The 25,558-nt window shown below is 48.8% G+C and overlaps 1 protein-coding gene across 2 annotated transcripts in view; it reads left to right on the top strand.

The window, feature by feature from the left end:
- Nucleotides 1–25,558, top strand: part of Slco3a1 (solute carrier organic anion transporter family member 3A1) — a 289,188-nt gene that overhangs the window by 216,482 nt on the left and 47,148 nt on the right. For both annotated transcript variants that reach the window (XM_010621010.1, XM_010621009.2), the window contains exons 3-4: nucleotides 3,549–3,647; nucleotides 12,427–12,690. In XM_010621010.1, the coding sequence (XP_010619312.1) occupies nucleotides 3,549–3,647; nucleotides 12,427–12,690 (363 nt within the window). The remainder of the gene's footprint in view (nucleotides 1–3,548; nucleotides 3,648–12,426; nucleotides 12,691–25,558) is intronic.

The raw sequence follows: 25,558 nt of genomic DNA, 5'->3' as shown, positions 1-25,558 counted from the left end.
TGAAGCAGCGGAGGTGGGATATGAACCCAGGCCATCTGTGCTCTCCCATGTCTGGGTCTTCTTCACTGATTGGGAAACCAGGCTTCCAACCCGTCCCGATGCTGCCTTGTAGCTGTGCACTGCTGCAGAGGAGACAGAGAAACTGAGATTTCACCCCTTCCACTGAGAGGCGGGCACATTAACTCCCCAATGGGGCCACTGGACAGAATACAGAAGACATACCTGTAAAGTACTTTGGATTATACAGCATTCAAGAAAGAACCTGCCTGCCTGTTTCTCTGGCTGGCTGGCTGTCCCAGGCTGGCCTCTTCCCAGTGCTCCCTCTGCAAGATACGCAGGAATCCAGCGGGGGGCAGCACTGGGCCGCAGAAGAACCTTCTCTCCCTCCAAGCCCTAGCTGTTCACACAGGGATCTTGCAGCCTGATGTGTTTCTTGTCCCTTTAAGCAGAACATTTAAGGTGGTTTTGCTGAACAACTAAGCAAAATCACAGCCTGGCAGGGTGAACCCAAGGGAGCGCCGAGAAAGCAGGTTCAGAAGTAACTTTCTGTGGGTGATGGGTCTGCCTCACAGGCCCTCGGGCTGTGCTTGCCCCAGCTGAGGGTTCTCCTGTGCTATTGCTGAGGCAAAAGTGGTGCCTCCAAGATGAGGGCCCCTCCTAATCCCCACTGCCGGGCTGTCCTTTGCCGAATTTTCTAGAACATGTTATTGCTGGTTTGTCTTGACATTTCTCTGGAGCAGAACCACTTAGAAGCTGGCCCCCAGAGATTTCAACAGGGGCGAAATGCCCTTCTTACAAAAATAAATATGGTCTACCTCATGTGTCAGTGGGTGGACCTGGGTTCTGTGGGGTTGGGTTCTGTCCGGTTTTCTGGCATTGGGGGAGAACTCTGACCTGTTCAAATGAAAAGCTACCCCTTTTCCAGAGGACCCCAAGTGGGCACTGCTCCTGACATGTCCCCTGACTGGTGTCTTCACTACAGGCTGCTGCCCATTGAGCTGCCAGCCTGGATCACTGGCCAGGCTGGGTCCTGTGGGATCCTGGGGGCAGCAGAGGCAGCAGCAGGAAGGATGCCCTTCCTTCTATTTCACATCTGCACAATGCCATGATGTCAGCATAGCACCTGGGTAGCCCCAGCTCTACCATGACATTGGGCCACCCTCCCTCTCTTCTATGCCCAAGTGAGGCTAACAGCCCAATCGCTGCAAGGCCTTTTTGGCTCACTGATATCTTTTTCATCATTAATACTAAAAGCTTGGTCCTTTGACCTGTTAAGTATCAATGATCATTTTTATCACTGAGTCTGAAGGAGGTGGATCAGTGCCCATGATACAACTGGGTGATATAGTTAATTTGCATGAAAAGAGGTGTATTACCGTAGGGCTGCTACTGGGCATCAGAAGAGGTGCTGAGAATGTCACTGGTGAGCCAGAAAGGTTCCTTCGGCATTCTTGGTGAATGGTATTCCTATGCCCTGTCCCTCTCTTCTGAGATGGCCAAAGCAGCTTGCTTGTTGGGCTGCTTTCAGCATCCTGTGACCCCAGAGGTGCATCTTCATCCACAGCCTGGTCTGGAGAATATGGTGAGCTGTACAATCTCAGCCCATAGAAAGAACTCCTCAGTCTCCCACAGGTGCTGCTCTTGCCTCCCATACCCCAGCTGCTTTTCAGAGTCCTTCCTGCTTCTCTTTTCCTCCACAGAAGGAGAGGGGCTAAGATGAGACCTGCTCATTAACCCCATCCTGCTGGGGGCAGCCCCCTAATTGTAGCTCATAGCTAGAAGAAAGATGCCTCCATTCCTGACTTTCCTAAGAATCCTCTACACGCACACACACACACACACACACACACACACACACATCCCATTCTCTCTCTGATGATCTTAACCTAGGTCATAACAAACCAGTTACTGTGTTAGTAAGGTGGGCATTGCTCCCCTCCGCAGTCTCAGTTTCGTATGTTAAAATTCATCTTCTAAACAGGAATAACTGCAAGGTCCAGGGTCTCTGGTTGACCGCAGACTGACTGTTCTGAAGCAGTTGAGCTTCTGGATGTCTTCAAATAGGATTTTGCTGCTTGTGCATTAAATCCCCTTCTTCTGATACAGAGCATTCTCATTTACATTCTCTTCCTCAGACATTTCTTGTAAGTCATCCTCGTGTGATCACTTGGGGGTTCTGGGTTCCTGCCTGTGAGTCGAAAAGACCTAGCTTCCTCAGCTGAATATGTGGAACCAATTGATTCCTTGCCTGTAGTTTCTGAAGTTTGGGGATTTTTCCCTGGTCCATGTCAATGAGCTCTGTGAGAGCCAAGATTCTTTTACTACTGGTTCAGTGTTGAATCTTCCATGCTAAAATGAATGCATGGCTCATAGAAGAGCTTGTTAAGTATTGATCAATGGATGAGTATTTCATTGGTTCCACAGTAGGATCATTGATGAGAATTTGGGCTGGGCCAGATTACTCTTGCAAGGAGACCAGGCTGGAGAAGTTACCCACACAATGCTCATGTTCCTTGTAGTGAACCTTCTTTCCTACCCATGTGTATCTGTTAGTTTCTGCCCCAAAGGCTGTTTGGGTTAGAATTGCCCATATATTGATTGTCCCGTTAGATGGCTACCTTCTTAAGCAAGGGGCCACTTCCTTACTGGTTTTTGTTTTTGTTTGTTTGTTTGTTTTTTAATCTCTGGGGCCTAAGGAACTGTCAGTGCTCAGAAGATGTCTAACAAACTGAAATTTAGTTAAATGGATACAGCCTGTGGGTTTTAGTTTCAACTCAGTACGTTTCCGAAAATGACCCCAAATTTTTAGAAAGAATTCCTCTTTCCTTCAGGCAATTAAACCTGTGCCCGGGGCCTGCTATCCCCTCAAGTGCCAAGGACAGGCTTGGGTCCTGAAGAGCTATAACTGCGTTAATGACAATAGATAGTGATTCCAAAATATGGGGGAGAAACTGCAAAACCAAAATTAATAAAATATCTAATTAGCTGTTCTCAAAGCATACTGTTGTGTGGATTCTGGTATTTGCTAAATTTAGTGCTTGTAAACATTTCATTGCATTTAATCAGGATTTGTGGCTTAGATTTTTCTCATTTCACAAGAATCTTGAGTTTGTACAATGAATGCCAGGCAATCTTAGCCAACCATAAACTCAATGAATTACATAAAGCTAAATAGATGTGAAAGAAAAATTATAAAAATCCTTTCAAAATTGCTGATGGTGGAAAAACTAATGGTAGATATGGATGTATTTTAATACTGTAAATTCAGTGTGGAGTGAAGTCCTTTAAAGGAAAGGACATCATGGCCTACAAATATCTGTCTCACAATCCTACATAATTCTGGCATTCTATGTATTACTTCATCAGATTTTCCTAAAATGAGAAATACTTGTTTCCCACTCTATGAATGAATGGATGTTTTTCCTGTAATGTAATTTATAAAAATCAGATGTCTTCACTGATCGATGTCAAATAATCTTTTTGACCTTTGCTGATTTTTGCTCATTGAATGTCTTCTGTTTTCTAATCTGACTTTTCATTTCTTTCAGGAATCCTGTTCACGATGCTGGTTTTTGGACCAGCCTGTGGATTTATTCTGGGCTCTTTCTGTACCAAAATCTATGTGGATGCAGTCTTCATTGACACAAGTAAGGAACAGATGTGAATGTCTACCCATCACCCATAAGCATTTCCTGTATCATAAAGGAAGCCTCAGCATATTGGATTCTAAAATGTACTAAGCAATAGCCTTGTGTTAGCTTCCCATCTCTGTGACAAATATCTGAGAAAATCAGTTTAAAAAGAAATAGCTTGGCATGGCGGTGCATCCCTGTAATCCCAACACTCTAAGAAAGGGCTAAGGTATCATTACAAGCTCAGGACCAGCCTGGGTAACTTCAAGACTTAGCAAGACTCTGTTTCAATAAAAAAGAAAGAAAATGTTTATTTTTGGTTCGTAGTTTCCGAGGTTTCAGTTCATACCAATTGCCCCTGCTCCCTTCAGGCCTATGGCAACACAACACATCATGGTAGGAATGGGAAAATGTGTGGTAGAGCAAAGCTGTTAAGCTCATGGCAGCCAGGAACTGAAGAGATAAAGGTGCCAAGGTCACCATCTCCCCTTCGTGGGCACACCCCCAATGACCTAACTTCCTTCCCATAGGCCACACCTCCTAAAGTCATACTACCTCCCTGTAGTGCCACAGGCTGGGGACCATGTCTTGAAGACATGGGCCTTTAAGGAACATTTGAGATCCAAACTATAGGAAGCATTGGTGCTTCTGCCTCTGTAGCTGGTGGTCCACTTGAGGGTGGACACGAGTGCTGGTTTACTGGCCATGTACTCAATTCCATGTTCTGCCCACTTCTGTCTAGAGGTGCGTAACCCCCAATGCTTGCTTTTGCTCTTCAAATCTATTTTCCCTTCTGTAAATTAAGGATCACAATGATCATATCAGCCTCAGGGCTATTTTTAAGAATTGAGTGAGGAGATAGAAGAGGAAAGTTGGCCTGTGAACATATATGATTCAACCCTACTTTCCAATCCAAAAGTTGGAGCGTGTGTCCTAGAAATGTGAAGTATAAATGTGCAATGGAGATGAGACAAATCATTTGAAAATCCTCTCTATAAATCATTGTCTTTAGGTCCCATTTAAAATTATCTTAAGCAGAACCTGCATGTTCTTAGCAGGAAGAGCAAGTATATTCCCAGATTGCCGTTAGATTGAATAGTGTGCTAATAGTCAGGCAGCCAAGGTTATGCTGTGATGAAAAACATCCCCAAATCTGAGTGATTTTAAACAACCAAAGTTTATTCCTTGGCGGCACTACCTCTCTGATGCACATTGGTGGTGTTGGGGAGGGGGCATGGCCCGGGTTCCAACCCAACCTCAGCTTGCACAGGTGCCATGCCAGGAAGCAGATCTGTGACAGGTTGCACGATCACCCTTGAAACTTGTGCCCAGAAATGACACACATTGTTTTGATTCATGCTGCCTTGCCAAAGTAAGTCATGTGGTATATCACTTCTTTTGCTATGTAACAAGTGACCCCAAGCTTAGTGAGTCAAAACAGCAGACACTGATCATCTCACAGCTTGATCTGTGAGTCTGGAATGTAGGAGCAGCTTGTAGCAGCCCTGGCTCAGGGCTTTCATGAGGCCACAGTCAAGCTATCAGCCTGGTCCGCCGTCATGAAGGCCCAACAGGAACAAGATCCACTTGAAGGCTCATGATGGTGGCATTGGCAGGGCTTGGAAAGTCCACTCCCATCCTTCATGGGGCTGTCTCAGCTGGACTTCCTTGGAGCAAACAACTCAGGTGAGAAGGGGAGAGAGCACCTGAGACAGGAGCCGTTCTATCTTTTTTATAGCTTCATCTCAGTAGAGACCTCTATATGTCTTCTGCATGCACTTTATTAAATAGTCAGTCCCTTGTTGAGGTCCCCTGTCAAGGAGAAGGATTATTACAGAAGGACTTTTTGGTGTGCTATTGGGTATCAAACCCAGGGCTTCTACACTGACCTTCATCCTCAGCACCCCCTTTCATTTATTTTGAGACAAGGTCTTGCTAAATCTCTAAATTGCCCAGGGAAGGCTTGAATTTGTGATCCTCCTGCCTCAGCTTTGGAGAGTTCTGGGATTACAAGCATGCAAAACTACCCCCGGCTTATACAGGGACTTGAATATGTACCAGGGGGCAAGGATCTTCGGGACCATCTGATATGCTGCCTGCCACAGGTAGTCACAATGCTACTGTTGCACTCCTAAAAGAAAACACTGCATCTCTTCATATCCCAGCAAATAGCAAAGCCACCTTTCCTTTCTTTCTGAAAACAAAGGGCAGGAAGCCATTCTAGCTTCTTCTCATGCTGATCTAGTCTCAGGATCAATAAAAACACTCAGTCCCCGGGTTCCTAATCCATCATCTCTAGACAGTGCTAAATTTACTAATTCACCCCAAAGAAATAATGTGGCTTTAAATCCAATCAAGTCGCTTTGTGATTCACTCCATTAATCCCACTGATATATTTACTTGTAGCTAATGATGTTACAAATTTCCAAGTGGCAAATAAAATCAGACGCAGCCTTCCTTATTTATTCTTGTAGAGCAGCGGGTCCGTCCAGGAGGTGATTGGATGGTGTTGTTCTCCGCAGCTGGCAGGCCCTGGTGAGCAGAGTGTGCTGGAGAAGGGAATGGGCCACCATGCTGTCTGTGGAAAACAGCTTCATCGCTGCACCCGAGACAGCACAGGACAGCGGTGCCAAGAGGGATAGAGAGGGGTCAGCTCCCAAGGCCGTGGGGAAGCTGCCCTGAAGGACAAGGGCAGTGGCTGGGCAGTGGATTTTCCCCTCAGCAGATCCGTGTTGACTCCTTGAACCCCGTCTGTGAGTGACCAGGATCTCTGAACCAGAGAGAACCTCAGACCTCATTCTCTTCCACTCTTTCATTTGCCAATGAGGAAACTGAGTCCCAGACAGGGAAGGGAGCTGCCAGCCTGAAGGGTGGGTCTGTATGAAGCTCAGGTCCGGGAGCCCGCATGTAGGGATTTCCACTTCACTAAGCTCTCTCCTGAGAGGGAGGCAGCACCTTTCCTCAGTGCCAAGAACGAGTAGAGGGTAGACAGGTGTCTACTCACTGCCCCCTCGGCCTGCTGACCTGCTTCCTTCTGCCCAGAATGCTGTTCTCCTCCCATTCCCTTCGGGGTCCCTGAGCCCTGAAGTGACCTCTTCCGAGTTCCAGGCTCAGTGACAGTTGGGGGCCTCCCTGCGTGTAGACAGACGGGTATGTTTCCTGTCTGCCTGGGCACATCTCGCTGCTGGCAGCCTTCCCCACTCCCAAGAAGGCATGGACTTCCTGGTCTGTTGCTAGGCAGCACAGGATGCCTTGTGAGTCAGTCTTTACTCCTTCCGGGATATGCTTCAGTGTCAGCCCGCTGGTTACCAGCAGAGGGCAGAAGAATATCATCTATTATATTCAGCCACAGAATTCTCGTTTGCACCAATTTTGTTTCTCATCCTGTGGCTCAAACTTGTCATCCCTGAGTGTACACTGAGGAAGCAGTTCTCCAGTCATTAAGATCTGCCTTCTGTGCCTAACACAGCCTTCTTCGGGGCTGTCCAAATGAAATGCCCCTGTAAGCATGAACACCAGGGACTGTGCATATAGCCACGTTTCTGAAATCCCAGCTGAGAGTGGGAGACCGGGAAAGGCAGTGGCTGAAATTCGTGGGGAGGCAGCAGAGTAGGTCCATAGCAAGCCCTTCCTTTGGAGAAGATGGAGGAAAGAACACTTTCCCCCCACCTTGAAGCCAGGCAGCATTGAAGCCGCACCCGGGGAGAAAGCCTGCTCACACCTGTGGATAGGTTCAGCTGGAGGTGCAGGGAGAGGCTGCAGCAGGAAGGACCAGCTGAGTGAGAGTGGGCACTCACCTGCCCCTCACCTGTCTTCTTAGACACAGGATGCTGCCACTTCCGCCTTTGTTTTGTGTTTGGTCCCCTTTGCTCCTTGTAAGGAGACGAGGTCCCTCCTCTGCGAGCTGGGGAAGCAAAGGTGGCACCTCCAGCATTTCTCTTTCTGAATGTCTTTGTACAGCTGAAACTCAGACAAGAGAAGGACTTTGTGAAAAAGGACTTGGTGGCAGAGTATGCCCCTGTTTGCAGCCTTAACTGTGCTTTTAGTAGAGGGAGAAGATTGGGAGCAGTAGCAGATTAAATTGATCAGATTAAAGCTATAGTAGGCTATAGCTGGGCCCGCAGAACCTTGCTGTGCGAGTGCAGGATCAGCTCTTAAATGAGGCATTTTCATGCAGAGATTAAGGGTTCAGCCGTTGGAAGCAGATATCGGGGAATCCCGACTGCACCCCTTGCCAGCTCTATGATCCCGGGGCCATGATTCCTCATGGACCTGTGTGTGGGTGAAATGGTTAATCACGCAGAACACTTAAGATAGGGCCTGGCATGTAGTAAGCACATGATAAACCTTGGGTATAATGAGGAATTGGAGAGGTTAACTAATTCCCACAGCTGGTAAGAGAAGGAACAAGGATTCAACCCCAGCCCCATCTGACCCTAAAGCTTCCCTCTTGGCTGAGCCCCTGAAACCTGAATTTGGCCAGCAGGCTGCCCCCTTCCACGGACAGAGGCCTTGCTACAGTGGCCTGACCAGCTGCACATCCACTCAGGCTGGCCCTAAGGCTGTAACCAGCTGGCCCTGCAGGCAGCACTATGGTATGCGCCACTGGAGTGAGAGCCTCCTGCTCTACCATTCGGAGGGCTGGTGCCGCTGTCAGGTCCCTCCAGCCTGGGCTCATTAGCCCAAGATCTGGCGTCCTGGGTGGATGTTCCTTGCCCCCTCCACACTCAGCCCCTCACTATCTCTAGTTTCTAATTAGGTTTGTAACTTAATGATGCTCTTGGAAGTCTTGAGTCCCATAGCAAAACTTTGATCAAATAGGTTAAACAAATAGGTAAATGAACTAAAAAACAAAATTGCCCAGAGAGCCATAGCAGCTTTTGCACATTAGAATGACCCAGGAGAAAGAAGCAAATGTCCCCAATTTGGTTCAACTTGCCCTTCTCCCAGTCCCAGGTATCCTCCTTAGTGGATTGGTTGATGAGTTTTAAACTAGTTTATTCCTTTTCCTGGTGATTTTCCTTTTGACCTCGGAAATGAATACAATGCTCAATGAGTCCCACTTGTTCGCTTGCCTACCACAGAGGAAGCAAACAGATGGCAACAGCTCGCTCGGCTGCTCAGCGCAACCAGCAAACCACAGGACCAAACCAAAAGTTAGACGCTAAAGTGGATGGGTTGCAAAAATGGATCTTGTACAAAAGACTTTCTACGTCTGTCAGAACCTAGGCAAAGACAGGCCCACTGTGCCTGGTCCCATGGCAGACAGCCCAGCATGGCGCCCCAGTACGCACCTATCTTTTTCTGCTCTCCTCCCGTTGTCCTCCTAGCAAATTCCCCCCAAAGTGAAAAAGCACATTTCCCAGTGTCTGGAAAGACTAAGGGGTAGACAAGTGGCTGATGCAGCTTCACTTGTCCACTCAGAGGTCCCTGAGGGTGTCATGCGTTGGCTCGGGCTGTCCCCTCAGCCAGAGATCTTGACCCCACTGTATTCAACCTCTTTCCTCGTCCATGTGCCTGGTTTCACCGTTAATTCAATGCATCTAAGTGAATGAGACAGACTGGTGCTTTTTGCTTTTGTTCTGGGCATCCTACTGACACAGCAACATTCACTAAAGGGTTGAAACTACAGTGATGTTTTTAAAATCAAGATATGAACTAGATTAAAAGAAGACAGAAGTAAGAAGGTGGGAACACTATGGGTATAGAGCAGGAATGTATATTTCCTGAGCCTTTTTTAGTAGTCGGGGTGGGCTGCATTGTGCTATAGCAACAAACACCCCAAAATCCTCAGTGGCTTAGACGATAAAAGGTTTATTCCTTGTTCATACTGTACATCCCGTGCAGGTCAGTGGGGGTTATTCTGTTCATTGTGTAACCTGTCAGGGGCCATCTGAAAAGGAAGAAACTTAGAGAGTCACACACCAGCTCATACATACATCACAAAGAAGTGACACAAGACCTCTGCTCACATTTCATGGACAAAACTCACACATAGCCACACTTAACTTCCCAAAGTGAGAAAGATGTAGTCCTCCTTGTCCCCAGAATCCAAATGCTGCCATTGGTGACCTCTACCACACCATTCTTTGCCAGCCCATGTGGAAAACTCTCCCTCAACATCAGTCTTTCTGGAACATTCTATGCTGAGTGTTCATAACTGCCAGCCAAGTGGAGGGAGATTTTCAGAGTAACTAGCCAAAATATCTCATAAAAATACTATTTCTCATAGAGATGGTTAGAGGAAAGAAGTCGCTCAGACTACCTTGGCCTCCCTGGTTCTGAGGCAACATGCTCCAGTGCTAAGGAGTTTCTCCTCAGCTTATCTCTCTTCCTGCCACACTGCTCAGGATCGTTGAAATGGAGGGGGAAAAAAATCAGTACCTTCCCAAGTTGGCCAACTGTGTTTTGCCTGGATCTGCAGAATCCTGCCCTCAGCTCCCCTCCCTGCAGAACCCTTCCCCTGGTCCCACCCGGGTCAGGTGTCCCTAGGTTCCGACCCGGGTGATGCACTCTTCCCTGGCTTTCACTGTCAGCTTCCCGTGGTGCACACATATGTGCCTCTGGGGAGCGAGCTGACACATTTACACAAACAATGCCCGCCTTCCCCACCACGCCCCTCTCCCGGGGATGTTTACTCTCACACACAGCGGAGTCGCTAACTGCCTGTGACTTTCTACACTACTAATTTTGTTCCTCCCAACAAATGCTAGGATTGCTCTCCCTTCCCTGGCTCGCAGCTGCCAGCTCTTCAGTCCTCCTTTGTGGAGCCTGTTGACAATGGAGGGAAAACGTTGAGCTGCCTTCTGCTGGCTTTTGTTTCCATTGACTACTTGGCAGCAGGTAGAGACACAGTAAGTGACGAGTGCAGGTAAACACTCCTGTGTAGCTACCAGAGGCAATTTTACTTCCTTTTCTTATCCCTCGTCTGCATAAAGATGCTTTCAAGATCATGCTGTGTTTTTCCATGCCAGACCCTGTGTTAAAAAAAAAAATCTGTCCATTGAAATTCCCATTGATATATGTAAAATCATAAAAGTAACAAGAGCTGCCATAAATGAAGAACCTACTATGTCAGGGGATTCTTGCTTATCTCTCCTGGCAGCTACTGGAAGGGATGCCACCTTTAGTCTGCAAATGATGACACTAAGGCTCAGGGAGTGATGAGGCTGGGAAATGGCAGAGCTGGAACTCAGCCCCCAGAGTTCTTCTCCAGCATCTGGTCCTTTGCCCTCCATGGTTAGTGCTTCGGTCAGGTCTCCAGGATAGGGGTCTGTGTTCCAAAGCCGACCTGCCACCTGGCAGAAGAGCTGCTCACCTTAGGTCTGTTTCACAAAGCACAAACTCATCATTTCCCAGGGCCTATGGGGAGCACAGCAAATCCAGGTGATCCGGAGCAACAGCTTAGCTGGGAGTGTGGGCCTTGGTGTGCACGTGCCTGTGCTCCGCCTTCAATTCTGAGACCTTGGGCGGAGAACTTGACCTGTTTTTTCGTCTTTGCAAAATAGGGGTCATGAAAGCCCCTACTTTGTAGTGTCCTTAGGAGCATGGAATGGAGCAGCTAAGAACGTGCTTTGCATGTTGCCTGGAGCAGAGGGAAGCCCTCATAAATGATGGTGGCATTATCATTAATGTGGGCTGAAGAATCTTTAGAGAGCATTTCACAAACGGGAAGTGTTCATCTGGTATCTGCAGTCATTCCTCTTCCCGGAGCTGTCCATCCATCTGGTCCAGGCCTGCAGTGCTGTTGCTTTTAACTCGCGCTATTTCCCAGGTCTCCAAGAATCTCCTTCTGGGCTCCAGGAGTATCGTTTATCATCAGAGACATTTCTAAGCAGCTCATCCGGGAATGCTGCTTTGCAGCGCAGCTGTATAGACAGAGAAGGAATTACACCGAGGAGTAAACTGTGTGTTATATTCCCCTGACTTAGGCTGGCAAATCAAAGAAGTAAGGGTACAAGCCAGCAAAACACATGCATAGTGCCTTCAAGCACGTGGTTGGTTGGCTGCAAAACTTTATGAAAACAGGCTGGCGCCAAACCACAGACCACCAACAAGGTTATTAGCTTGAAAACTACCTCTGGACTAGGGCTGCAGCCATATATAACAAGCCACCTCCACCGAGGGCTCAAGCACGTGCCAGGCACTAATCTGGTTCACGTGATCTTCTCAGTGACTATAACGTAAGCGCTGTCCTCCTTGTCTGTGTGGTATGGATCAGTAGCTGGAGGCATCAGTAGCTCAAAACACTGACCTAAAGTCCTAGGCAGCCTGGGTGTTGTATCAGGTCCCGCTTCATGTTCTTGACCTCCATTCTGTACCTGTCCTTTTAAACAGTGAGCCTGATTTAAGACAGAGTGAGTGTTGAATGGGATTTCAGATTAGCTTCTCTGGGGGAGATGAGAGTGACTGTACCTAGTAAAAAAAAAATCTACCCTTGAACAATAAATGTTTCCTTGTGTTTTCATGAGCACACCTTGGCAGCATTGCTAAGCCAGCCAATTCTAGCCTAAATTCAGAGGCTGTCTGGTTTCACACTGTTTTTGTGTAGACTGATATAAACCCAGGGTAGACAGGGAAATTAAAGCAGGAACGTGATCAGTCTGCAGCATTGGGGGAAACAGGAGCACTGATGTAGAACGGAGAGGTTTCCTAGCCTGATGGCCGGTCCTCCCACCCCAGTCCATTCCTGGAGCCCTTGGATTCTCATGCAGCAGATTCAAGTCCTCAGCAAATCCCACAGCCCACCTGTCCTGTGTCTGATCCCACTGAGGTGTGCTCTTTCCCTCTGCAGGTAACCTGGACATCACTCCGGACGACCCCCGCTGGATCGGAGCCTGGTGGGGCGGCTTTCTGCTCTGCGGTGCCTTACTCTTCTTCTCCTCCCTCTTGATGTTCGGGTTCCCACAGTCCCTGCCTCCACACACAGACCCCGCCATGGAGAGCGAGCAGGCCATGCTCCCTGAAAGAGAGTATGAGAGGCCCAAGCCCAGCAACGGCGTCCTGCGGCACCCCCTGGAGCCAGACAGCAGTGCCTCCTGCTTCCAGCAGCTGAGAGGTAAAGACCACCTGGTCTGCTGGTGGTCAGGAAAACGGGGCGTGGGGAGGGGAGCGGGTGCAAGGAAGGGAGGCACTCGGGACTAGGCGCCAGAGGACTTGAGTTGAGGCAGAAGCAGAATGGCCCCCGCCAGCAGTGCTCTTAACCAACGACCACAATTGCTTAAAAAAAAAAAATGCAGCCAGGTTTTATTGATGGTATCCCAGTGGTTTGTAGAGGACCTAATGTATAATAAATGCAAACGTCCGTAGACAGAACAGCACAAAAAGGAAAGGGGCGACTCTAACCCATCCGAGAAGTCTCTTGAACTCTGTTAGGCCACTTCTGAGCATCTTGAAGCCACAAAGGACTCCTGGGGTTGGCTCCCTCTCTCTGGTGCAAGCCATCTTTGAAGAACCACCTCCAGAGTACATTTCCTTGCGTTCACTTTGTCCTTCTTCCACTGACGATGAAAGATGTTTTCCTCCCTCTGGGAAGAAATGCGAACCCCTCTTAATAACAGTGCCCTGAAGAATGAGACCACACCCTCACTATCCTTGTTTTAAAGAAACTGATTCTGGGGCTGGGGTATAGCTCAGTGGCGAAGCACCTGCCTGGCAAGCACGAGGTCCTGAGTTTGGTCCCCTGCCCCTCCCACCCAAAAAAACAAACCTTATTGAGCTTTTCTGATCGAATTGTGAGTCACAAATGGTGATGCAGAATGAAAAGGCCCCCGTGACCACCACCACCAGCTGTGTCCATCTCCAGCACTATCCCTTCAAGGTGAGGAAAATGACAGCGTAGCCCGATGTGGCTCGAAACCCCGAAAGCTGCTCAGTCCCAGCTGCCCCTTGGCGAGCTGCGTGTGATGTCCCCTCCTGCACACGACTGTGCTGTAGACTGGACTTTGCCAATGAGCACTTGGTCACAGACGGGAGCAAGGCTGGGGGGCCTCTTTCCAGGCAGCGGGACGGAGCAAAGGTGGGCACCGAGTACTCACCGGACGGCTGTCAGCCCTGCAGACCTAGCCTTCCCCGGGCTCCCTGTAGATCTAACACCAACAGATTCTTTGCTGAGCACCTGTAGAAGGAGAGGCAGCCGCTATGCATGCTCCAGGATTGTGCTCGAGGATCACAGCAAGAACCCAGACTGCTGTTTTACTCTCTGCCAGCTCTGCCAGCTCTCCCCTCTCCCAGTGTCATCTCCACACATGTAAAATTGTCACACACTTCTGTCCTGACAGCGCTGTACTGGGAACAAAAGCACTGCCAGCTGAAGACTGTTAATCATACCTGTGAGTCCGGGAGGAACTGAAAGAACTGGAGCTATTTCTGAAAAGACACTAATTGAATAATCTAATGTCATGTCTGACCCATGTTCCTCATGGGTTTCTACCAATGCTGTGATTTGGAATTGTCCATAGAAGGCCTTCAAGTTCATTCCCTGGAGTCCCAGGATGCATCCCAGGATGAGAAAGCCACCCAGTCCATGTCCTGTGAGCTTGCCACCCTCTTCCTAAGTGCTTAACAAAAGAGGCTGCCAAAACAGGATCACTCTGGGAGCCCAAGCCAGCTGGAGAGAGAGGTCTAGCACTTCTCCCATGGTACCAGGGGCCGTGGACGCTGTGCTAGTAACCAGGCGCACTGGGATGAATAAGCTGACATGAGAGTGGTGTGGCAGAGGGCAGCCTGGCCCTGGTGACAGCAGCCTTTCCGGACTCTCCTGGCGTGATGGCCCTGTCTTAAAAGAGGTCCACAATAATCCCTCATCACCTCTGGGCTTGCACAGATGCAGAAGATGTAGCTGGGCCATCGAAGGACTCACCGTCCAGTGGGGGACCCCACGGCCAGCCAGCTAGGACAGCACAGGTGGTGGAGCCACAGTGAGCAGTCCCTAGGAGGTGACGGAGAGGCAGAGCACAGGCAGGGAAGGCTACGCTCCCTGGATGGTGAGAGGGTCAGAGATGGGGCTACCATGGCTTCAGGATGCTTGAGTTACCGTCCAGCTGCTCATTTCTTATTGGTTCCATTCAGTCAATATTTACGAGACCCAGGGGCGGGGGACACAGCTGTGACCAAGTGGCTTATATTTGGAGCTTATGTTTCAGTAGGGGAGGACATGATAGATGAGGTCAGAGGCACTGCGGGCCTCCGCTTGAGCTGGCAAGTGCACAGTTGGGTAGATGGGTCTGGAACTCACAAATCATGACCCATGTACTCTTCTGCACGTCTGATGATTAATGATTTTGCATTTAGGATTAGCAACTCTCAGAGGTAGTTGATCCACTAATGGCCTAGACAGTATCCCAGCAGGAGAGGGAGGCTGCATCTCCAGAAGATTCCCCCAGAGCCAGAGCACAACGACGTGAGCACTTACACTAATCAACAAACCCTACACAGGCCAGCACATGGGGAGGGGCTGTGTGCTCACATCCTTTATTGACAGGAGTGTCTTTGTCATGTGACCGTGCAATGCTACCTGGTGTTCCCAAAACAACTTCATCTAATTTGCATCCCCACCTCACACTATGCAATTATGGTACAAATAAGCATCCGTGTCACACATCAGAGGAATTAAACGGCTCTCAAAAGCTGTATGCCGCTATTCCACATGCGTACTGCTTGAGCTTGCAAAAGAGTTTCTTCTGCCATCAATCTGTGTCCCTGTCACGCTCTACAGGCCCCAGAGCAGAGCAGTAGAGAGTAGCCTCTCACCTCCCTCACCAGGAGCACCACAGGACAGCGTGCCTAGAGTTCAAATCCAGCCACCTGGGTTCAAATCCGTCTGCTGCCCACCTGTGAACCTTGGCCGTGTCCCTTAGCTCCACTCAGTGTTAATACACGGGGGCTGGTTTAAACTTTACAGCAGCTGCGTGAGGTTGCTGGTTGTGCTCGTTCCCACTTACAGAGAAAATGGCACCATGGCGGCTGGACATTTGGATCTGCCGCACTCCCCCCATGCACCAGGCCTGAAGGTCTGCTTGCAGTACAGTTGGTCATCAGTTGAGTTTGCAACCCTTAGCGGAGTCTTGTTCCAGAACAGCCGGGGAGTCCCCAGCTTGTAGCAACTGTACTGTAGGCATTTTACAAAGCAGGCAGCAGATAAACAAATGCCTGGATTTATTAAACTCCAGCGTTTCCCTCGGCGGGAGCCTGCCAGTCAAGGCAGTTTTGCATCTCAGCCACGTAACTTCCTTCAAGCCCCAGCTGAGGCCCCTCCTGATCTTGCTGTTCAGATAACTTAGCTCTCAGGCTCCCCCTTAGCCCCATCACTGTCCTCTGTGTCTAGCGCTGTCCTATCCCCACCTGCCCTGCAGAACCTAGGAGATGCTTGGCATTGGTAGAATGGTGAGGGAGCGTGATAGACAAATAGACAATATACTCATGTTCTAACGTGCTGAATCTCATGCCCGCAGTTTTATGTTTCATTGTCAGTCATCCCTGGTGTCACTTGCACTAGGAAACTGGATGGGCAGGACCTGAGTTCCCTCTGCAGTGTCCCTTTCCCTGCACCCGCAAGCTCCCTGCAGTCCTCAGAACATGTTAGGAATGCCCCACTTTGCTGTCATTTCTCCCTAGGATCCACTTCCCCCCTGGGCTCCTCCCCAGGCAGCCCCATTACGGCCCCTCTGCGTACATCTCCCAGTGTCCCTGTGTAAGATTAGCTGGGTTCTAACTGACTTTCCAGCAGAATATACCAAAACTCTGACTGCTGCCTGCAAGGGCCCAGATGTACCCCGAACAGTGTGTCTTCAGATAAGGCAACAGCTGGTGGGGGGAGAACCAACTCCCTGCCCACACTGCCATTCCTGACCTTCCGGTGGGTTTTCTAGCTGGGGCAAATGCAATAGCAGCAGAGGTTTAAACCCCACAGGGCAAGCCCTGCCTTTGACTGCAGAGACACAGGGCAGTCAGTGGTTGGAAGATGAGCGCTCTCGTCCCTGAGCCCTGACAGCTGAATGCCAAGTCCAAGTCACCTCTCATTCCCCAGAGAAGGTAGCAGAGCCAGGTGACTGCTGAGCAGGCTGGGTCCTGGGGCTGAGTTTTGAAAAGTGCGCCCAAGTCTGGGAGATGCTTTGTGATTTCCAGAACACTCACATGCCCTCCCACTCTGCCCGCCCCTGCAGCTCCAGGGGCGGGTGTTATTGCCCTTCTCTGCCCCCGAGCAGGACACAGGGGCTGGGCACACCCAGCTTCCCACACTTGGGAATGGTCTCAGTCTTCAAACTCCAAATCCAGTGCTCTTTCTGCTGTTCCCCACAAGATCCACTGCACTGTTAATGAAACGACTGAGGAAAGACAATCAGCCTGGGGCCCACATATCAAAGCCCTCACTGTGTCTGATCGCTTTCTGCTCCATTTGCTTTTGGAATGCAGCACCCCCAGCTCTAGGGAGCCTCACTTTTACAGGCATTGAAATCTGCCTGGGCCCTCTGTACCCCCCATCCCTCCCCAGCACCCATCCTCAGTTCACCTGACTTCATCCCCTGAATCCCTCTGCAGCCTGTGCCTGCTCCTGCTCCCTCCTGTGCTGCAGGCTGCCCAAGCTCCTCACTCCCAGATCTTGGGACAGGAGTCTAGGGGCCTCCAGCTACTGCTCACACGGCCCCCGTCCTGGCTCCCTCCACACCAGCCTCCCCAGCCCCTGCCCAGCCCTTGTCCCGGGCTCCCCTCCTCCCGGGACTCTGCTCAGCTCTGCTCCATAAGCTCTGCTGGGGCAGGGAATTGATCCTTGATCTGCTTTTGCTCAGATCCTGGTGCAGAGCAGGCACTAAATCCCTGCTATTTGCTACGTGCAGAATAAACAGATAGGTGGCCACACATCTCCAAGCCCAATGCGGTTTTCTGCTTTCCTCAAAGCCCCCTCTCTGCTCCCCAAGTACATGGTCAGGGAGGATCCGCTCCCACATTCCTGGCTGCTGGATTGCAGAGGATCTGCTGGACCAGTTGCTGAGGCCTACTTGGTGGACTTGGTGGTGTCACTTGCTGTCTTCTGGCAGTGTGTGCCTTCCTGGCAGGGGGCACATTGACCCTCACTGGGGGACCTGGATCACACTCCCAGCTCCCAAGTCTCTGCCCAGCCTCTTACCCCTTCCCAGTTAGCGGTCAGCCTCACCTTCATTTTTCTTAATTAGGAGCCTGTGCCTTCCAGCTGAGAGTCACTGCAAGGAGTGTGGTGAGGGGAGCACCCTGTTCTGCCAGCCAAATGGCAAGTGCTTTGTATTGCACAATTTGTCTTCAGCACTGTGCTCTCCCCTCCTGCGGATTTCCCATGAAAATCTTCTGTCTTAATTTCGCGGTGAAGGGGAACGGCTGCCATCCCAACACTTGAAATCCTGGGTCAGGTTAGGCCTCTGAGATGGGGCTGGTCCCGTCCTGGTTCTTCGCTTACGGGTGTTGATGGAGCAGCCGCTGGGCACCAGCGTTGGGCGACTGTCTGTGGGAAAGTGCTCTCGTCACCAAAAGCCATTGAGATAAACTCACGAGAGGGCACCGAGCACACACCAGGCACTCGGTTGGTGTTCCTGAGTGTTTGGTGAATGAATGAATGAACAACCAAATGAGCAAGCAAAGGAAATAACCAGAAATCGAGGTGGCGTGTATGGGGTCCCCACCAGGATGAATGTCGGAGCGGTTCCCCACAGTTGTACTTAGGTGAGCAGAAATGCCAGGGGAGCCCACTCACAGATAGCCTGGGGCTCTCTGCACCCTGAGGCCCCCTTGGCAATGCGCAGCAACATTAGTACGGGCTTTGGGAAATAATCCTGGAAACCCTAGGTGTCACCGTGGAGATTTACATCAGCTTGGGGCTCTACTTCACCTTTTCTTTCCTGGACACTCTTTTTCTTTCTGAACGTTCCAGAAGTAATGCTCGCGTGGGTAGAGTCTTCATTTTCATGAGCGCTAAATGCAGCCAGTGCTGCTGAGGTGAGGCGTGACCTCCAGACGCGGTGTCTGCCAGACACAAGCCCCAGTCACAGTGGCTGTTTGCTGGCCCAAGACCTTGTTCCCTCAGTCGCTGTCTCGCTCTGCATCCGACGTGGGAAGATCCAGTGCTTGGATCTAAAGAAGAGGCTGCTGCCTCCCAGGCTTCTCTCTTCATTCCCGCCATCTTGGGGCAAACCTGTGCTTCCCACTTCCCACTCAGAGGGAGGAGTGAGCAAGTGACAGGAGTTTGGAGCTGCAGCAGCCCGCTGGGCAAATGACAGCCATGCCTCAGTGGATGCGCCAACTTTGCTTTAAAGCGGCTCCCTGGGGCAGGGGTTGGGGATGGGACTCCCTTTCTCTTGGGCCTCCTTGGTGGGGTTATGAAAAATTGGTGATCTCAGAGGAACCACTGGAATCTATGGGCTCTGTAATTGACCTTGCCAGTCTCTTCCAGCTGATGCTCAAGTTTCATTCCAAGTGCTTGTTTGCAGTGCTGATGGGTTCTTGATTGTGCATTTAAGCTACAGCCTTCTCTGTACACAGGAAGCCTCATGCTTAGTTTGCTGCCTTCTAAAGTCAGGGCAAAAGGACACCTCGTATCCCTTTCTCGTAAATGCACAAGGAGAAGGCACCAGGAAGCTTCTCTGATAGCCTAGGACAGACTAGGGGCAGGCTCAGTGACAGTGATGAGGCCACAGGGGTTCAGGACGGGGCCAGAGGATGCCTGGATCGAGGCCAGCGTGTCTCAGGCACTTGCTGTAAGTCTTCCAGACACTGCACCTCCTCTTCCGCTTGGACTCTCCCCAGCCCCTACCCAAGGAACTGGTCTTGATGCCCCCAGAATCTGCAGTGCACACATGGGAGATTTGCACATTCTGGGTTTCTGGCCCCACAAGCGAGGAGTCATTTTGCAAGACCCTGAACCTGTGGAATTTCACTAATAGTTTAAGCATACGTTTATCTGTTTCCAAAGTTAATGCTTCTTAAGAGACTGTAATTGCTCCCCTTTGAGACCTTGGGAATCCTTCATCCATTCACTGGATTATTTAATCCACCTTGCATTTATTAGCATCTGCTCTACAAGAAGTGGTGCCCACGTCTAACCATGGCTCTGCCCTTGCTCTCAAGTGGCTCCTCAGCTGGGAGAGTCAGGAGGACCCAGACAAGGCAGGATGAGCAGTGGCGGCTAACGTTGGCCACGTGGGGGAGCCAACTCGGTGGCTGTTAAGCATTCACACTGTCACGCGGCTTCCTTTACTCTTAGGAGTTACTTTCCTTTCAATTCAGCCTTGTACCCCTGTCATAGAATTCTTCAACGTCTTCATTCTCTCTCCCTTCCTCCGTTTCTCCTCCTCCTCTTCCTCTTCCTCCTCTCTTCTCCTTTTTCTTCTTTCTGTTAGGATTCGACAACTTTTATCTCCACCTCTCTGTTCTCTTGTGACCCATGAATTGTGATGTGTTTTGTGGCAACTCAGCTTTCAAAAAATAACTTTTATTGATCCAAATCCCTATGAAAACCTGAAGTTCAGAACCACAGACTGTGGAATTCAGGCTGACCTGAGTTCGAGTCCACTCCATTTTACTGTCAGTGTATTCCTGGGCAAAATAGAGTTCACAGCGTGTCAGAGAAGCCTTGATTTCCTCTGTCTGAAATGATAATAAGACTTCCTGCTACTGGGATGGTTGAGGAGGCCCTGTCATGGAGTCCTACCCAACAAGCTGGCTGGCCCCACAAGCACAGGCTGCTGTTTCAATTACTGAGCAGTTGCATACAAGGTTTATCTCCCCTTCATAAAAGCATTTCTAACAGCGGTGCACTGAAAGCAATATTATTAAAGGAAAAGAAAGTCAAGGTTGTTTTCAGTAGAGAGATCAAATACACTGAGTGGAGTTGAAAAGACACTGCACTGAGCCCCATGGTGACCACTGCCGGGGGCACCTCCAGTTCCTGGGAAGGGCAGTGGACAAGGACATTTGCTTCCTGGCCTTCTGGCCTACGGCTTTGCAGTCTGCACAAGGGGCATCTCTTTGGGAACCCTTGTCTCCAGCAGTGCTCCCCGGGAGCTCAGCCACCACTCGCTGGCCTCGGTCACGCTGCCCCGGTGTCTTCCCCACTCTGTCACCAGTGTGCTCACCCAGGTGCCTTTACGCGGAGAACCAGGTGTCCTCATGGCTCTGGGGCACACTGCGAGTGGTGAGGAGCCTGAGCGCTTTCCCCAGTGTGGCTGTGAATCACTCATCCACGGTGTTTCTCATTCTCATCGAGCACCCAGTTGTGTGCCAGAGGTCCTGGGCCACATGCTTTCTACACCAGGTCTCACTTCATCTCTGCAGCAGCTGAAGGACTAGTGATGTGCTCTAGTCCCAGGCCTGTGAAGTCTCAAAGCCAGAATTTAAACCCCTGTTAGCCTGGCTCCATTCTCAAGACATTAGTTTATGCATCTTCACTCTACTATACAGAACTGCTCTTTGCTTTTCTTTCTTTTATTTCTCCCTCTCTCTCTTTCTTCAAAGAACACAAGAGCCCCCAGATCCACGCCATATCTGGACACTTTCCTCATTCCAAGTAGGGATTCTGTCATCATCATCACCAATCATAATTTCTCAGAATTATTCTGCACCCCTGATTAGCAGGAGTAGCCTGCATGCTTAATTTTCAAACAAGGGCAGCAGCACACTTGTCACAGTCATGTGCTCTGGTGATAGGTGCCATAGTTGGAATTTCAGCTGTGCTGCTCTCACCTTGGGAACCACTCTCTGCCTCGGTTTCCTCAGTTGTAAGTGGGAGGTTTAAATGGCTCCAGGATCACAGGTTTCTTGTGAGCTGGTGCATTGATGCAGTGGTAAGTAGGCTTGTAAGCAGTTAGATAGTATTTGGCACCTGTGGGTTGCTCCATCAACATGAGCCCTCATGGTGTCCCCAGATCTGCTATTCTCCCTCCTGAAGGCCCCATAAATTTAGAAGTTTAAGAAGTTTTGACCCTGCTGGAAAGCCTTCTGAAGGCTGATAGTAGAACCCTTGCTTTCTCTAGGGATTGCTCCCTGCTGCTGTTCCCAGCTGTGCGCCATCCTGCTGGTGATAGCACAAGGCTCCCGATGAGAGGGAAAAGGTTTCCCCAGTGGGTGGGATTGCATAATTCATTTTCTGGGGTGAGTCAGGAGGGGAGAGGTAAGCAGCTGCATGTGTTAGGTTCCTGGGATGGTCTCAGTCCCTCAGTTTGTCTGCACCCCTCATAGACCGTCACCTCCCGAGAAAGATAGAATTCTGTGGATGAAGCTTTACCTTTGAACAAAAAACCTGGAAACACTGGGATATTCCTGGGATCAAGCTAATTTCAGAACCCTTCTCAAAGTGGGGTTTCAGAAGGATGAGCTTGTAAAAAGGAGTCATCTTTTGACATTACTATAAGTCACTCCAATAAAACCAAAAGAACGGCCTTGGAAAAAGTGGGACATAAGAAGCTGTCATTTCTAGAAACCAGTTGGCTTCACTTAAAAAAAAATCATGCAAATAAAGGCATTCAGGCTTCCTTCCCCAGGCCTTCAGTGCAATGCTTCTTAAACTTAATGATTTTCACATCTAATTCAAGGAGAAATTAGTCATTAGATATTAAGACAAAAGCAAGCAGACTCCTGTCTTGACAAGGAGTCCCTCCTACAGGCAAAGAATTATCCCTGGAATAATTAAAATGCTTGCTGAAGTATAAAAATATTGCATCAACTGGAGTTGCCTTTGTTGAGCAAAAATCTTTCCCATCCCTGAACAAATGACAACTCGTTCAAGGTCAATGAGGTACTGGGGCCTAAAGAGATGCAGCGATTCAACTCAGATCATTTCTGAGCTGGAGACTGACATTTCCAGGTGGAACATCCTCAACAGTAGTCTGACTTGTGAGTGGGTGTGGTGGCTGGATACTTAGTTCTTCTCCAGAGTCTAAAGAGACCACACCTAACAAAAACGGGCCTACAGTGAAAGGGTACTGGAAGACCCCTTTCCTGGACTGTCCCTAAGCTGCCCTGCATTGTTGGCAATGCTTCCAGATCTAGCCATCTTAATTCCCAAAGAGTACAGTGATTGAGTAATGTGTTCTCTACCTACCAATGCACATAATCAGCTAGGGCTTTCAGGTTCATTTATCCCAAGGATGTACTGTGCTTACCCAAAGACATTCAAACCCTCTATAGTATAAAGTTAGGCACTGCTGGCATGACAAGCCCAACCTTTGTCACAGTACATTATACAGTCACAGTGTGCCACATGGTATAGCAAACTGACCTTCACTCATTCATCAAGAGAGATTCATAATGATGGAGCCTTAGCATCCAGTCAGTTTTTGTGCATAGACTTCCTTGCCCTCTGTTAACACCCAGAATATTTATTGTCTATATTTGTTACACATTCCACACTTTTAAACACTACACAGTCAACATTCCTCTAAATATTTGTACAATACTTAAAAAATAATATAGTTCTAACAATGAAAAGTTTAACATTTAAACATAGATTTTTTTTTAAAGTAAACACTTCTGGGCATTTGTTTGAAGTGTTATTTCTAAAAAGCCAGATTGTCATAAATGTTTAATACCCTGTAGAGGAGAGACCAAACGTACACGAAGACCAGTCTACTTAAAATAAATCAGGTTACAAGTGTACAAACACCTGACATTTAAAGTTGTTTATTTACCGTCTTTGTTCTTATTCATGACCTTTTCAGTTTTGGTTTTACTTTTATTTGTGTGTTTATTTAATCCCAGATCTGCCTTCCTAAGCTTTCAGTAATTTTACAAGCCTCCCTGGAAGCAGCTGAGGGCAACAGCCCTGGTGGCTTCTGGCCTCTGCGTAGTTGGGATGTGGGTGCCAGTTGTTCAGTCCGTGTTCTTCTGAAAGCCCGGTCATCCCACTCAGCCCATTCCCACGGCGAAATTCCTTTCCTTATGGCAAAGAATCCTTACATCCCTATGCTTTGTTGAGATTTTCATTTCTGAAACTTGGTGTCTTTCCCAGAGCTGATAAATTTTAAGCTTTGTGTATCTGCCAGTCCCTAGTCCATTGTTCTGTCAGTGTGATTTATTGAGCTTGTCTGTTAACGTTATTAAAAACTTATGTATCTCTTATTATTATTTTATTCTAATTAGTTGGGCCATTTAGAGGTTCCATCTCCTAGGAGATGCGATTGAGCCTGAGTAATGAGCTCTCTTCTTTAGGACAGCTGGCTAATTCATCACCTTGGAATGCAGAGTTCGACCGTCTGCCCACCTGTTTACTTTATATGGGAATGGATTCATTTTTCCAGCATTTGGTATAGTACCTGTTACATCCAAAGTCTGGCTCTTGTCTCCTCTAATTACATGGGTGGAAACAAGTATACCACATGTTCCATGTTCTTCGTTACTCTCTCCACTATCCTGATTATACAGAACAGAGTTACCCTAACTTGAGTCACTGGCTCGCTGCATTTACAGCTTTTGCCTTACCTTCGTACAACCTGTACTATGATTTATTATTATTTATATGTGACTTTTCTTAGAATTAGACCTAGACTTATTCCTAGAATTATTGTAGGCCATAAGATACGAAGTATCGGTTGGCTTCTTTTTGGCTTACTTTTGTGTAAATACAGCCATCCCACTGTAGGGTCCCGCATCCACAGTTCCAATCACTGCAGACTGAAGATAATCGGATACAAAGTTGCATCTGTATTGAACATGGACAGACTTTTTCTTATCATCGTTCCCTGGGCAACATATAACAACTGTTATTTACGCAGCATTTATGCTATATTCTACAGTGTAAGCTAGAGTTGGTTTAAAGCACACTGGAGAATATTCTTCAGTTATCTGCAAGTGTGATAGCGTTTTATATTAGGAACTTGAGCGTGCATGGATTTAGATATGGGGGGAGGTGGAACCAATGTCCTGCAGATACAGAGGGGCAACTCCCACATTAAGGCATAAGTGTTGGCCTCATCTAATCAGAGCCCTCTGTGCCCTGCCCAGATACCTCATGCACTATCACTGCGAGGCCGAAGACCGCATGCCAAGATTCTAAGTGGTGGAAATATCCAATTCTTGTGCTTGTTTTCAAAGGATTTTTTAAAAACCTCATTTTTAAAAGTACTGGTGTAACCGGAAGTGTTGGTGGCTTATGAAACCACAGGCTTTAAGAAAAAAAGGAGTCCAATAAAATCAGAATGAGCAGTGAGACCTCAGCAGCCGTTGCTCTCTGGCTGTGTTGGGACTTACACCCATGGAGTGCTTTTGTGCCACCTCTCACCGGAGCCCTGAGCCTGGGGCTGGGGGCAGGCTTGGTCCAGGCTGCACTGGGGGGCGAGGAGGAAGGGGCACGTGCAGCAGAGGTGTAAGAAGGGCAGTGTGGTAGGCAAGAGCCCCAAGCACAAGACCTGGACAAGGAGGAGCTGAGTACAGGTGAGCGAGGAACAGGAGAAGCCTACAGGACTGCGCAGGGTGAAGAAAGGAGTGCACTTGGGAGTGTGATCAGGTCACTGAGGGCGTACAAGGAGCCAGAGCAGTGTAGATTTCAGACACCATGGAGTATGGAGCTGGAAAATGACCGTGCTGGTATCACGGGCTACCATGCAGGGAATAACTATTGACAGTGCTAATCAAGACCCCAGGAGCATTGTCCCTGATCCCCCAGGGAGAGATGGTAGGAACTTCTTTCCTGGGAGGTGGTGAGGAGAGGCTGGAGTTGGCTTGTTTCATTTCTTTTTTGAAACTGCTAAGAAATATATTTCCTTGACATACATATACAGTGTTGGGTACCTTGGATAATAGGCATATTGCCATACTTAAATATGTTGATATGTGTTTAATTTAGATATATTAGTTCCCCTTTTAAGAAACAGAGTCTAAATTTCTTTTTTTGGTAGTGGTGGTGAGGAACATCATATGACTGTTTGAAAATGTTTCGATGTTTCTAATGAATTGTAAGAAAAGGCACA

The sequence above is a fragment of the Fukomys damarensis genome, unplaced genomic scaffold, assembly GCF_012274545.1.
Source record: "Fukomys damarensis isolate Sample0158 unplaced genomic scaffold, DMR_v1.0_HiC HiC_scaffold_7, whole genome shotgun sequence".
NCBI classification, from domain to species: domain Eukaryota; kingdom Metazoa; phylum Chordata; class Mammalia; order Rodentia; family Bathyergidae; genus Fukomys; species Fukomys damarensis.
The sequence above is the reverse complement of the archived record's forward strand: the minus strand, read 5'-3'. Positions and strand labels throughout refer to the sequence as shown.